We start from the raw sequence: 14,869 nt of genomic DNA on the forward strand, positions 1-14,869 counted from the left end.
ATATTTATTCAGTGTGGATATAACACACACGCACACGCTCACACACACACACACACACACACACACACACACACACACACACACACACACACACACACACACACACACACACACACACACGCACACGCACACAATATTTACAAATGAATGTACGTATGTATTTATCTGGCAGCTATCTGTCTGTTAATCCGTTGTTCTTTGATTGTTTGACAGATAAGAAATGAGAAACGACAGAACCGAATGATAACGTGATGTTGCAGATTATGTGTGGGGGGGGGGGGGGAGGGGAGGGGAGGGGGGGGAGGAGGTGGGGGGGGAGTGGGAGGAGGGGGGGTAGGGGGAGGAGAAGGAGGAGGGGGGGGAGGAGGAGGAGGAGATGGTGGTGGTGGTGGTAGTGGTGGAGGAGAAGGAGGGGGAGGAGTGGGAGGAGGAGGAGGAGGAGGAGGAGGAGGAGGAGGAGGAGGAGGAGGAGGAGGAGGGGGGGGGGGAGGAGGAGGAGGAGGAGGAGGAGGGGGGGGGAGGAGGAGGAGGAGGAGGAGGAGGAGGAGGAGGAGGAGGGAAGAGGAAGTGGGTTTGGGGGGAGAACTTGTTTAGGAACAGCTATATTTTCTTTTCTTTTTATTTTCCCCTTTTACTTCTTCTTTTTTCGTCTTCCATGTCTTCTCCCTCGCTTTCTTCCCCTTCCTCCTTTTCTTCCATCTAGTCATCCTCCTCTCCTTCCTCCTCTTTGCATTCTTCCTCTTCCTCTTCCGCCTACTCTTACTCTCTTTTCTCCTCCTCCTCCTTCTCTTCCTCCTCTACTCTACTCCATATAATCCTCCTCCATCTTTTTCTTCCATTATGTCTTCTTTATCTGTTTCTTCTCCGTCACCCTCTCCTTCCCTCCTCTTCCTCTTTCTCTCTCTCTTCCTCCGCTTTCAACTCCTTCCTTTTTCCCATTTCATGGCTACTAAATAATAATAATGATAACAATTAACGCAAGAGTTAAATTAGGGAGGAAATCCTTATCAGCCCACAAAAATAATTTTAATAATAATGATAATAATAATAATAATGTTGAAGCAATCAAAAAGTTTTAGGCCAGCGATCTCAGACAGGCGAGAGGACTACGGACGTAAAATCAGGCAATGGAAATGTCGTTGCTCTTAGCCCAGTGTTCCTCGCGGCCAGTGTCTCTACCTGGATTCTTTGTGAGTCTGGTCAGCCGCGCACTACCTGTGGGAGGACTGCTGTCTGGTCCCCGCCGCCGCCGCCGCCGCCGCTGCCTTGTCTCTCTGTTGCCGTCATCTCTAGGAGCTTTCTTTCGGCCATAAAACGAATTAGGGACAAGGTTCTTGTATTATCGCTGTTGTTTCTGGAAGGGGAAGGGAGGGTTGTGCTTCGAGGGCGGTGTGCGAGATGCGAGCGGAGGGCGAGGGGGTGGGGGGGAGGTGAGGGAGAGGAAATCGCCTCGAAATCTTGCTCTTATGGCGGTGCAAACTGGTCCAAGGGGTTTGACAAGGGACAAAAAAAAAAAAGAAAAAAAAAATCGCGGAGGATTGACAAGAGGGTCGCTGACCACTCAACACCAGACCACCGGGGTCAGGCCACATGGCCATTTACAGGTGATCTTGTGGGCCAACCCGGCCACTGAACGACTGACCAGCGGACCACAGCCTCGTAGCCTCGTGACCATAACGAAAACCTCTTGTGGTGTCGACACGGCGTGCTTGACGAGAGTGAGAACAAGCTGGAAGGAGGAGGAGCTCCTGGCAGCGGCGGGGACGACGTGGTGGCAGCGGCAGATAGATTGTTGCGAAGGAAAAGAACATTTAGGAGTTATTAGCAAAAGGGGAAAACGAACATCCGGGAATTATGGTAGAAGAATAAGAGATTATGACGTCGCCAGGTGATAGTTGCGAGAGAATTGAGCATTTAGGAGTTTCAGGCAGGCAGGGAGGGATGATTTTTAGAGCGGGGGATCGTAAACTCCTTGCCAATTGTCCGAAAGGTTGACCCGTGCACTTCGCTCGTCCCGACTTGCCCCGCGGCCAATTTTTAAGACTCCAGACATTTTCCGACGCCAACGAGAGACCGTTTCCAAGCTGCTTGAATCAAGCGCTTGCTGTCGTTCCTCTCCAGCAGCCTCGAAAAGAAAACACGAAAGAAAGAAAAAACGAGAGAAAGAGAGAAAGAAAGGGAAAAAAAATACACACACACACGGGGAAATTTCCGAGGTTTCTTTCTCTTGCTGGAAAACGGGATCTGCAGAGGGGAGAGACCTGATCAAAGTTCATAAGTTCATAACAATAGAGTGATATAAAGTTCAAATGATGATCGCGAGGGTGAGAGTAAAAAAAAAAAAATCGTAAGAATTTGAGTCATGGGTTCTCTGTGGTCGCCATAATTGGGCATTTCATGGCATCGAGTAGCTTTTAACAGAAGGGCATCGCCGAACAAAAGACAAAATGTGGTCGATTCATCGGACTGGAATTTCGCTTAGTTATTTGTCAAACGAAGGAAGTTCTGGGAAGCTCTTGTGTCTGGCGGTCGATTATGAGCTGTTTGATGGAATTGTTATAGTTTATTGTATTGTATTGTATATAAAAACACATACGTGCCTAAGTGTAAACTGGAGAATGTTGTCTCTTTTTGCAATCTGAAAATTATCCAGATGCAACAAATAAATTGGTTTTCGTGTTGTGGGAAGACGGTGGAAAATTACGACAAACACATTTTGCCAATCGGTGTAACAAACGAACGAACAAACACACTGCGGGTAAGGGACACAGCCCAACAAACAATCTTTGATATGGAAAACGACCACGATAGAGGAAACAGGCAACCAAACATTCTGTGACATGGGAAACAAACAGACAGATATGCTTTTGATACACAGGGAGCAAACGAGCAATCACACTGTCGATACAAAGCACAAGCGAATAAACATTCTTCGATACGGGAAACAAACGAACAAACACACACTGTCGATAGAGGGCCCAAACGAGCAAAAACACTCCGCCATTGCCCCACCCATATTAGGGCTGTTTGACCGCGCCAGTCTTGACTCTTTTCAAGCTTTTTCTCCGTGTCTGTCAAGTTGCCGGGGGCGAGTTGGCGGCGTCGCTCCTCTCAGCCAAACACACAATTTCTTTCCATAATTGTGGTGGATGTTACAGTGCCAGCCATAAACTAATGAACTCGTATTCATGAACATTTTTTCCCACACAGGTGGATCCGGTGGAGGAAAGGCTTGGTGTGGTTATTTTTATAATTTTGTTTATTGTTTTTATTTATTTATTGTGTGTGTGTGTGTGTATGTGTGTGTGTGTGTGTGTGTGTGTGTGTGTGTGTGTGTGTGTGTGTGTGTGTGTGTGTGTGTGTTGATAGACAGATAGACATAGATATATGCTTATATATGAACAAATCCATTTGTAAGTATACAAAAAAATATTTTCATCTGTAGGCATGCTACTGTAACACAAACCATACTTACACAACACACACTGTACTTCCATGATTCAAACAAAATCATACGACCTGTAACTTGTAAAATCCAAGGAACCACAAGGTCTTTCACATAATTCTTATCAACGAGAACCACTCAAACAGCCGCTCGCTGATAAGAAAAGGAAGTGGCTCGCCGTCGAATATTTAAGATCAGGCTATATATATGCATAAATATATATGCATACATATATATATACATATATTCACACACACACACACACACACACACACACACACACACACACACAAATATACCGTAACATTATGCAAAATTCAGGAACGATCTTCCAAAAAGGATTGGTATTGAATCCAAAGATTTTTAAATATTTTTTATACTTGTGGTTTCTGAAGGTGAGTAGCTATCGGAGGCTGTGGCCCGAGACCTCGCTTATCAGAATCTGGGTATGTTAGGGAGCTGTCTTATCAGGAAGCTTTGAGGAGAGGGCAAGATAAAGCCGATGGTCGCGCAAAGATACTGGAGCCTAGGTGTACGCGCTGGCCTTCTTGCCTCGTGTTCACAATCCGTCGTGATTCCGCTTTGGGTTAGTTGAGTGCGTTAGATTTGTGGTTGCCTTTGTTTTTTTTAAATTTTTTATTTGATTTAAAAAAGAAAGAAAGTTAGGGAGAAGGGAGGGGGGGTAAATGTTTAAATCTCTGCTTTAATGGTATTGTTATATCACGATTTTTCTCGATATATACATGTCTTTGATTAATTTTTACATATAATTATGAATATTTATTAATTAATCTATCTATCTATTTATTAAAACGACACCATATAAGTCTTCTTCACGCATGGACAAGTGATTCAACGCCTCGTAACATACATGGCTTCCTCTGGTAGTCATAAACGGTTTGGTGAAAGGATTTTTTTTTTTTTTTTTTTTTTTCAAGGAAAGGGTGACGTGTGTGTGTGTGTGTGTGCGTGTGTGTATGTATGTGTATATGTGTATATGTGTATATGTGTATGTGTATGTGTGTGTGTGTGTGTGTGTGTGAGAGAGAGTGTGTTTGTCCGTCCGTCCGTCCGTCCGTCCGTCCATCCATCCATCCATCCATCCATCCATCCATCCATCCATCCATCCATCCATCCATCCATCCATCCATCCATCCATCCATCCATCCATCCATCCATCCATCCATCTATCCATCCATCCATCTATCTATCTTATACGTATATAAACGTTTAGGCATATATTCCGATTTTTTTTTCTTTTTCTTTTTTTTCGTAAGAACGCCCGCCAACCTGCCTGGAGCCACTTTATCGAGTAAGATCAAGTTCCCGTTTTCGTTCAAGTCCTCTGAAGGGGTTTTTCAAGGGGTAACTTTAGGAGGTTGAGTGGAGTCAAATTTCAAATGAGGCTTCACCGATTATTATATATATATACACACACTTTTTTTTTTTTTATATACGTCAATTTCTTGAAGGATGGATGGTATTTGTTTTATGCATCGCCAACTTTTAAAAAGGAAAGGCAGTATTTTTTTATTTATGTATATGTTTCTGTAACTTTAAAATTTAGCTAACACGAACAAGAAAAAATATAGATAAATTGATATAAGAAGAGGGACATTTGATAGAAATTTCAAGAACTATTACAACTGTTAATAAAAACATATTACAGATATATAACGCTAACCATTATGTATTAATCACTAATTTCTATTTATATTTTAACAGCTATCGAATTTATTTTTTAAAGATATGTATTTTTAACCTATATTTTAACAACTTTCGAACGAAACTTCCTCATCGGAAACTGCGATTTAGTAAAAATTTGTGGAAAGCGACCTTTGGAAACTCGATATCCATCCGGTCTTGAAGGATTAAATTTTCAGAGGAAGTAAGTGAGAGGATTTCAAGGATTTTTAATATTTAATGAGGGCTAATGATATTTTTAAAAATATATATGTATATAGGAGAAATATTATAGACTATGAAGTTGGTTTAGATGAGAAAGCAAGAAAGAAAAATAAATGATTTGGCTAGAAAAGATGGGAGTTCTGAGAGCAATTGGGTCATTTTATATCAAGTCACGTTTCTGGTCAGTTTTTGTTTTCGTCAGTGCAGTATAATATTTATTCGAATCATCCAGCGAATCAAAACAAAACAAATAATATTATTCACAAGATCAATCCATCTTAGAGGATCCCAGGTTATCGATAACCAAACCCAAAACCCAGGAAAATAATAATGAAGGGAAATCGAGTCCTCCCATAGCCGACCCAAGCCGACGTTTAGCTTAATACAGGTCGAAAAGGGTATCGAATTCGCCTTAAATTGCCTCCGGGTCTTCAACCAGATAACTCTCTTTGGCTTCAGTAGGTAATCCAAGACAGCATACACCTGGCGTGGCGGAAAAAAAGGCGGGAAAATGCTGAGAGGGAGGAGGAAAGAGAAAAGAAAAAAAATCTTACCACAAAACGACCATTAACCGATTTTAGAAGGGGATTCGTCCTTATAAGTAGCGGGGATAAAGTCGACTGATTTATCGTTAACTGGACTAATGTATTGTCTTGCTGTGTGCATCAAGGTGCTTCTACATACATATGTTTTTGTATATAGATTGGTAGATACGTATGTTTATATGCATACGATTATCTGTTTATCTATCTGTCTGTGTATAGATATATTTATTTATGCATGTATGTATTATATATATATATATATACTTATGCACATACACAAAGATAAACAAAGACATATATATACACATATGGATACACTTACACTTACACCTACACCTACACCTACACACACACACACACACACACACACACACACACACACACACACACACACACACACACACACACACACTAACACACACACACACACACATATAGATGTGTCTGTGTGTGTATGAATATTCATATATACAGTACATGTATATATGTATATGTAAATTTATAAATGTGTATTTAGACACACACACACACACACACACACACACACACACACACACACACACACACACACACACACACACACACACACTCATGCACATATATATTTATTGTGCGTATGTAACCCTACACCTACACCCACACCGATACAAACGCTCGAAAACCTCGGGTTGAAATCACCGCATTCGCCCAAGCCTTTTCGAGCAACCGGGAAATCCTTCATTGTTTTCACATCTGTTAAGGATCTGAGAAAGATTTCAATATCTCTGATTCGGTTCTATTCAATTTGCGTCGTTAGGAAGCCTGGTATTGCTGGCATTAATTGCAATCACAAAAAATGGGTATTTATAGACGAAAAATTACTATTTTGGGGCATAACAGTCTGGAAGTTTGGGTGGACAACCTCTCCAGCGGCTCGAAAATGCCCGGATCACCATCTGGCAACACCGAGTTTACATATAGTCCGGCAGGAATTTATTCTATTGAATTCTAGCATAAAATTCTTCCCGAGTCGCCATTCGGATAATTTGTGATGAAAATCCGTGCTATAAATACATCCAAGGCGTGGTTTAAGAAACGAATACTTATTAAGGTAACAGGTGACCGAGAATTTCGTCTTGGAAAAGGTGCTGACGGGATGACTTTGAACGATAATATCCATAATCATCCGCGTCCAGATGTAATGTAATATCCTTTTTCCCCATTTAATACATACAATACACACCCAATATTACCCGCATATGCTTAAAAAATCTTCAAATTGCAGTAAGCCACGAGATAAATTTTGAAGAAATGAAAAGTCGTGGTAACGTAGCGAGCCCAGTCCCATTGTAAACACGAGGCTTGAACGTCATTAGCATAAACTCAAACCATTGTGAACGGAATGACTCGACGGTCGGCTCGGACCTTCTCCTCTGCCGCTAAAGGTAACCCCGAGATCCGTAGAATGAAATGATGCCTTAACTTTATCTCTCTTTTTATTATTATTATTATTATTATTATAAACCTGATTTTTTTCCTCCATTGAGTATCGTCGTTTCGGTCGTTAGGTTAAGCGAGAGAAAAATGGGGGACCTTTTTTTTTTCATCTTTTTCATTTCTTCCCCTTTTTTTGGTTGAAAGGATTATCGTAGGTCTATCGCAGTGTGATCGTGTGGATGACTGTAATATCTGTTACTCCCTTTGTTACGATGGTTGTAAGTACACATTGATTTCGCTGTGAAATGACCTTCGTTGTTCAGCTTTTTGCACGCTTATAGATAATTCCATCCCCCCCCCCCCCCCATTCTCCGCTCCCTAATCCTTTTATCCCGTCCTTAAATCCTTCTTTTGAATTCAAGTTAAGAGAGAGTGAGAAAAAGAATAAGAAAATGGAAACAAAAATGAAAAATAAAATCTGCAGTGAAACTCTCCTTGTACGTCACAAAGGCTATATATTCACGAGGAACAAAGTATTGAGGAGCGGGAGGTGAAAGTCTTCGAAATCGTACGGGTGGTCACGTGACACACATCCATATAGGGGAGGAGGGGGTTGGGAGAGGGAGTAGGAAGGAAGGGAGAGGGAGAAGGGAAAGGAAGAAAGAAGGAAGGGGGAGGAGAGAGGAGGGAAGGGAGGCAGAAGGAAGGGAAAGGAAGAAGGGGAGGAGGGGGTTGGGAGAGGGAGCAGGAAGGAAGGGAGAGGCAGGAGGGAAGGGAGGAAAGAAGGAAGGGGGAGGAGAGAGGAGGGAAGAGAGGGAGAAGGGGAAAAGGGGGTTGGAAGAGGGAGCAGGAAGGAGGGAAGGGAGGAAGAAGGGGAGGAGGGGGTTGGAAGAGGGAGCAGGAAGGAGGGGAGAGAGGGAGAGGGAAGGGGGAGGAGAGAGGAGGGAAGGGAAAGAAAAAAGGGGAGGAGGGAGTTGGGAGAGGGAGGAAGAAGGAAGGAGTGAAGGAAAGAACGGAAAGGAGCGGAAGGAGGGTCGGTAAGAAGAAGGAGAGGAAGGAGGGAAGAGAAGAAGGAAGGGCAAGAGAGACGAAGGAAAAAGCAGCCTTGGTTACGATTGCTCCCATGGCATCAACCACCCTGTTTCTTTTCTTGTTCTGCTGCTTCGCCTCGAGTCCCGAAGGCATTTGCATAAACGAAAAATATTCTAAGCAGCAAAAGAAAACAAAATTATCTCGACCTGAAACACACACTGGTAGTTCTAAAAAAGGCCGGGCTAAAGAGAGAGCGGGAGAGAGAAAAATAATGACTATTGCTTCATTAGCTTGGCAGTCCCAGAGGCTGGAGATGAGTCGAACCTTCTCACGCTTCTTCATACAGGTTCTCCAGAGTGAAAGTCACCTGCCCTTCCCACCTGTGCCCTCCCTCCCTCCCTCTTCCCTTCCCTGCTGCAGTGCGTCTTTCTCAGGTACTGGTTGGTGCCTCTGAGCCTGCCTTGATTTTTTTGCTGAATTGCGTAGTGGTGTTGTATACGTATAGATATTTTCCTCAAACATTTGCAGATCTCTTGTGTTGGATTCGTGAGTACCTAGACACTCCAACTGGATATATGTTATTTTAAAAATGTCTATAAAAAAATACTAAAACATCAACAAAGGAAGAAGCGAAAAAGAAACCTCAAAGCAAGGAATGAAAAAATCTCGGTGGGTTGCAAGAACCTGTTTGACTATAAACCTATTACCGTTCGCTGACCGGGCGGCGAAGAAGGCATACAAGCTAGCATTATGGAGTCGCAGGAGCCTCGAGCAGAACCACCCAGTCACGTTCCTGCATAAAGTAACACTGAAGATACATCAGGCTAACATTCTTATGCCACTGAGAAGACCTTACTGTGGCCTGATTGACTCTTCTTGGACCCGGGGAATAGGCAGAAGGTGTTTACCGACGGAGGGGGATTTTTGGCGAGGTCAGGCTAGCTGGCTAAGAGGTTGGGGTGTCCTGAAGGTAAGCGAGGGTCGTGGGTCGTCTCTTGTCTTTCTTTGTTGTTCCTTGGTCGTCGGTCTTGCCATCCTCTTTGTCTTTCCAGTTTTTTTTCCCCCCAAGGACGAGATTTTTCCTGGTTGGGAGAGAGAGAGAAAAAAAAATGTGTTTCGTATTTCAATAGAATGAAATCGGGGGAAACGTGAGGGAGTGATTTCGCTCAGTCTCGCCATTTTCGGGTTTGAAATGTTGTGGCTGAAAGTTATGAGGAATCCTTGGCTTAGCTTAGCGTAGGTGGAAAATACTATGTAGGTTGCTGTTGCTTGGGGGAAATATCGCCTTGTCTTTGTGAGGGAATGGATGTTTTGGAAGAAAAAAAAATCTAGGTAGCACATACACACACATATGTATGTATGTATGCATATATATATATATATATATATATATATATATATATATATATATACACGCATTTATATATTGTAATGAAAAAAAAAAAATTCTTATGAATATTGTCTTATGAATATTTTCTTTTTTTCTTTTTGTGTAATTAGTATATATATATATATATATATATATATATATATATATATATTTTATGGGGAAGGGGAGAAACTGTTTTTTTGTAATGAGTTTATTTATTTATTTATTTATTGTAGAATTTTAATTTTCTTTCTTTTAATGAAAATGATCTATCTCTTTTCATACTGAAAAAATATATTAAATTTTCTATTATGTTTTTGTAATGAGAAATATATTTCCTTTTTTTGTAATGAGAATATAGTTTCTTCTTCATATTCTTTTTAGTAACGCGTAACATATTTTCTTTTTCTTCATTTTCTAACGAGAAACATATTTTCTATTTGTTTATTTGTAACGAAAGACAAATTTTCTTGTTCTTTTCTAACGAGGACGCCCTTCCCTTCCCCCCCAGAGTGCCGGCCTTGTTCGGAGGACGAGATCCTCCGCCTCTACTGCTCGGGCGACTTCGTGGCTCGAGGAAGCATCGAGCGCGTTGAGGACGACCACGACCTCGCCACGACCACCATCACCATCCGGGCCTCGAAGCTCTTCCAGCAGACGTCGCCGGTGTTCCGACACGCCCACGCCCACGGCAGCGACGGCAAGACCTGGGAGAGCGCGTACGGCATCAGTAACAGCATCCGGGGAGGCGGAGGTGGCGTGGCCGAGTACACGGGCCGCGTCGACGTCCCCATCCAGTGCGGGGCGCGGGCGGGCGAGGGCGAGTTCCTGGTGATGGGCGTGATGAGGCTGGGGAAGCCCATCTTGCGGTGCGCGCCCAGACACGCCGAGTGGGTCAAGATCGCCAAAGCCGCCCGGGCCAATGCCCAGTGTGTTTTGGAGACGTGAGCGTTGTGGATTTGCAAAACACATTTCTGGAGACGTTGGACTTCGTGTAGTTGCAAAAAAAAAAAAAGTTTCTAGAGACGTTAGATTTTATGCTATTGCAAAATAAGTTTTCTAGGAACGTTATGTATTGTGTAATTGCAAAAAGAGTTTCTAAAGACGTGAAGTTTTGTGCAATTGCAAGGGGCATCACGGTGTTCCTAATGTAGTCTTAAAGTGGACGTGATTCAGTGACAAGTGACACTCGAAGATGAGAGACAAGAAGCTCAATCAATTAAGTGATCCACTGAAAGGAGAAGAGACATTTACATAAAAAAAACATTTAATTATTTTGGTGCAATAATAGTAGACACTGCAATTAACGAACTTGCAATGCTACAGCAACAATTTTGCTCCCAGTGTACATATATTGAACTCCTGATACGATGGAATCAAGGGGAGTTAAGTTCACAGTTTGAAGGGAAAGGAAGATTCTACAGAGAGGATTAGGTGTCCAATGGGCCCACTTGTACACGTCACACAAAATCCTGAAACAGCTAATGTAAACAAAAAAAATTTGATTTTTAAAGGCTCCAAGGGATCTTTTCACGAGCTAAAAAGGTCCCCATGAGGCTTTTCACGAGCTTAAAAGTCTTCATGAGTTTTTTCATGAGCTTAAAAGTCCCCATGAGGCTTTTCACGAGCTGAAAAGTCCCCATGAGGCTTTTCTCGAGCTAAAAAGTCCCCATGAGGCTTTTCACGAGCTGAAAAGTCCTCATGAGGCTTTTCACGAGCTAGAAAGTCCCCATGAGGCTTTTCACGAGCTAGAAAGTCCCCATGAGACTTTTCACGAGCTAGAAAGTCCCCATGAGGCTTTTCTCGAGCTAAAAAGTCCCCATGAGGCTTTTCACGAGCTGAAAAGTCCTCATGAGGCTTTTCACGAGCTAGAAAGTCCCCATGAGACTTTTCACGAGCTAGAAAGTCCCCATGAGGCTTTTCTCGAGCTAAAAAGTCCCCATGAGGCTTTTCACGAGCTGAAAAGTCCTCATGAGGCTTTTCACGAGCTAGAAAGTCCCCATGAGGATTTTCACGAGCAAGAAAGTCTCCATGAGGATTTTCACGAGCTAGAAAGTCCCCATGAGGCTTTTCACGAGCTAAAAAGTCCCCATGAGACTTTTCACGAGCTGAAAAGTCCCCATGAGGCTTTTCTCGAGCTAAAAAGTCCCCATGAGGATTTTCACGAGCTAGAAAGTCTCCATGAGGATTTTCTCGAGCTAAAAAGTCTCCATGAGGATTTTCACGAGCTAGAAAGTCCCCATGAGGCTTTTCACGAGCTAGAAAGTCCCCATGAGGCTTTTCACGAGCTAGAAAGTCCCTATGAAGCTTTTCACGAGCTAAAATGCCACATTGGAACCTTTCTTCTCCAGCTTCGAAGTCCAAAACAGTCCCCTGCTTTTAGTGACTCTGTAATGGATTAGGTTGTAACCAGTTGCGGTTGTAAGAGTGTAAAGTGCCATAGATAGCACGTAAGGCCAGACTATTCTTGTGGTTATGAAATTATTATTATTTTTTTTTTTTGTGGTTATTGAAATGGTTCTTAATTTTTTGAGAAGCAGATTTTGTTCTTATTAAACCGTCTGTGATTTAGTAGTTACTGAAAAGTCATGGACTGATTTTATAGAAGGTTTAGATGTAGGGTTTATATTCATCCTGACAAAAGAAAATCATAAAATCCTTTCTTATTATTCCACTGAAGCTATCAGCTCTCGAAAAGTGTATTATATATATATATATATATACATATAATTGTTGTTCCTTTTAAACTTTGTTGAAAACTATTCTTGAAGTTGTCCTGTCGACCGCTTTGCAGGGTGTATACAAACCACGGTATGAGACAGCCCCCTGCTTGTGTACAAAGCTTAGTATAATTCCTTCAGACCCTTGGAGGAAAAGATATATCTCATAGAAGGTCGTAAGAAAACAGTAGAGGTCCTAAGTGCAATGTTTTTTTTCCTTCCGCTGATTTTAGGGACGCCATTACTTGGTTGGGTCTGAGAAAGCCTTTCAAAAAAGAGGCGAGCGAGTGATTTTGCTTGTCTCGGACATATTCCTTTTCTTCTTCTTCCTTCTTCCTCTTCCTCTTCCTAGTCCTTCTTCCCCTTCCTCTTACTCCTTCTTCCTCCTCCATCTTCCTTCTTCCTTCTCCCTTCTCCCTCTTCCTCTTCCTCGTCCTTCTCCTTCCCCTTCCTCTTCCTCCTTTTCCTTTTGATATTTATTTTACATGGTTCAGCAGATAAATTCCCGGCGATTCAGTGTAAATAAAAAAAAAAATAATAAAAAAATCAGCGACGCCGCAAATTGTCCTCCGGGTAAAAGGAAAATAAGTTGGTATTAGCTGTTGTATTGCAGGAAAAGGTATGCGGTATCATTCCGATTTTGTGCGTATTTTAAAAGATCACACGCATTGTGTTTGTGTCTCGGTCGGATAGGAGATATATATTTGGTGTGGATAAAACTTAAAAGAACTGTAAGTTTTCGTGGAGGAAAAAAACGAAACTTTTAATCTTTAAATGGAGTCTAAAAACAGGAGTTTTTTGTGACGGTTTGTGAATATTTCAGGATTTTTTTTTTCGAGTTTGTGAACATTTCAGGAAATCTTTTGACAGTTTATGAACATTTCTGAAAACTGAGAGCATTGAGGCTGCTGGTACAACGTTGCCATGTACTAAGACAGATTGTACTTCTGCTATGATATTTCAGTTTATCATATTCCAGTCTCCCCTTACGGAAATTTTGGTTTATAATTGCCTCTTTTCTCTGAACGGGGGAAATGTGGGACAGTTTATTCAAAATGCTTTTTATACATGTGTCTATTTTTTCTGCCATCTATTATTAATGTGCGATGAGGAACTTAAGCCTTGCTTGTATATCTTAACACTGCTTTTTAGGCATCTTGACGTCACTAATAGGCCTATCTAATCCTTGTCAATATTTCTTTCATCTCTATCCATATTTATTGACACTTCGATTGACTATTATCAATTCCTTAACATGCCTCTGTTTATGTTTTTTTTTGTTTTTTTTTGTTTTTTTGTTTATTTCCAAAGGTGAACCTACACCTTGTTTGTATATATTTGCGTGGTGGAATTATCTTAATTTTATAGCATAAATCAGGTGAATGTATAATGTGTAATTGTGTGAGACGATGCAAGGGCATACTTACTAAATGATCTCAGTATTGTACAATGTGAGAAATTATCATACATCCTTCCTGTGCCAACCGTCTAACCTGAATTGCAACGAAGGTTAAACATACTGCAATAATATAGCCTCTTTATGCAACAGCGTGGACAGATTAACAGATGCTCTCGCGCATTTTTTTTTTTTTTTTTTTTTTATGTATATCTTGTCACCCAATTGTACTAGAACAAATTGCAATAACAAATCCTTTTTTTTTTTCTATTTTTTTTGTCAGAACTAAAAAAAAAATATATTTTACGCATGTTTCCCTCGGAATTCAAACCGCCCCGTGGCACATAACCCAAATGTCTATTAAAATAAACGTATACATTTAACGAAACGTAAACAACAATAATACGAGGATAATTTATACACTTCCCTGACATATTGTGAAACTAGTCGAGAGTTTGGAACCTGCTGGAGGGGGTACGTGCTTATTATTTGTGTATATAGAGCATTAGTAATAATGAAAAAGAAAAAAAAAAAAATTATACGACCTGACCCGTGAATTCATTGTGCCAAATTATACATTTTTTCTCGAGTCTTTTCATATTTTTTTTTATATATATATTTCTTCCATTGAGAAATTGTACTTATGTAAACATTTGATTTTTTTTATATGTATATATTGTGTATGTGATGGAGATTTAAGTGAAATATATATGAACTTCTTCAACATTGTGTTTTATTGACCGCGTATGATGTATGAAGTATTTATTTCAGATATAAATGAATATATTTGACACTACAGTATAATAAACGTGGTAAAAAAAATGACGTTTAAAACATTAGACAAGTCCTTCTCTCTGTGTGTGTGTGTGTGTGTGTGTGTGTAGAAAGCAAATATATACATATGGATTCTTAGGGAAAAATAAAACCATAAGAGTATAGAATAAGCTCGCATAAACCTCTAATAATCGAATCCATAAACATAAATACAAGAGCAAGTTTTCAGTATCCATTTTTCTCAAATTCACTAGACAAGATCGC

At 41.1% G+C, this 14,869-nt stretch overlaps 1 protein-coding gene across 1 annotated transcript in view; it reads left to right on the top strand.

Moving 5' to 3' along the window:
• Positions 1-14,555, top strand: part of LOC125047970 (meteorin-like protein) — a 31,866-nt gene extending 17,311 nt beyond the window's left edge. The window contains exon 3 of the mRNA XM_047646524.1: positions 10,227-14,555. Within this exon, the coding sequence (XP_047502480.1) occupies positions 10,227-10,663 (437 nt within the window). The 3' untranslated portion in view covers positions 10,664-14,555. The remainder of the gene's footprint in view (positions 1-10,226) is intronic.
• The last annotated feature ends 314 nt before the right edge of the window (positions 14,556-14,869 follow it).

Source organism: Penaeus chinensis, chromosome 42 (genome assembly GCF_019202785.1).
Source record: "Penaeus chinensis breed Huanghai No. 1 chromosome 42, ASM1920278v2, whole genome shotgun sequence".
NCBI lineage: Eukaryota > Metazoa > Arthropoda > Malacostraca > Decapoda > Penaeidae > Penaeus > Penaeus chinensis.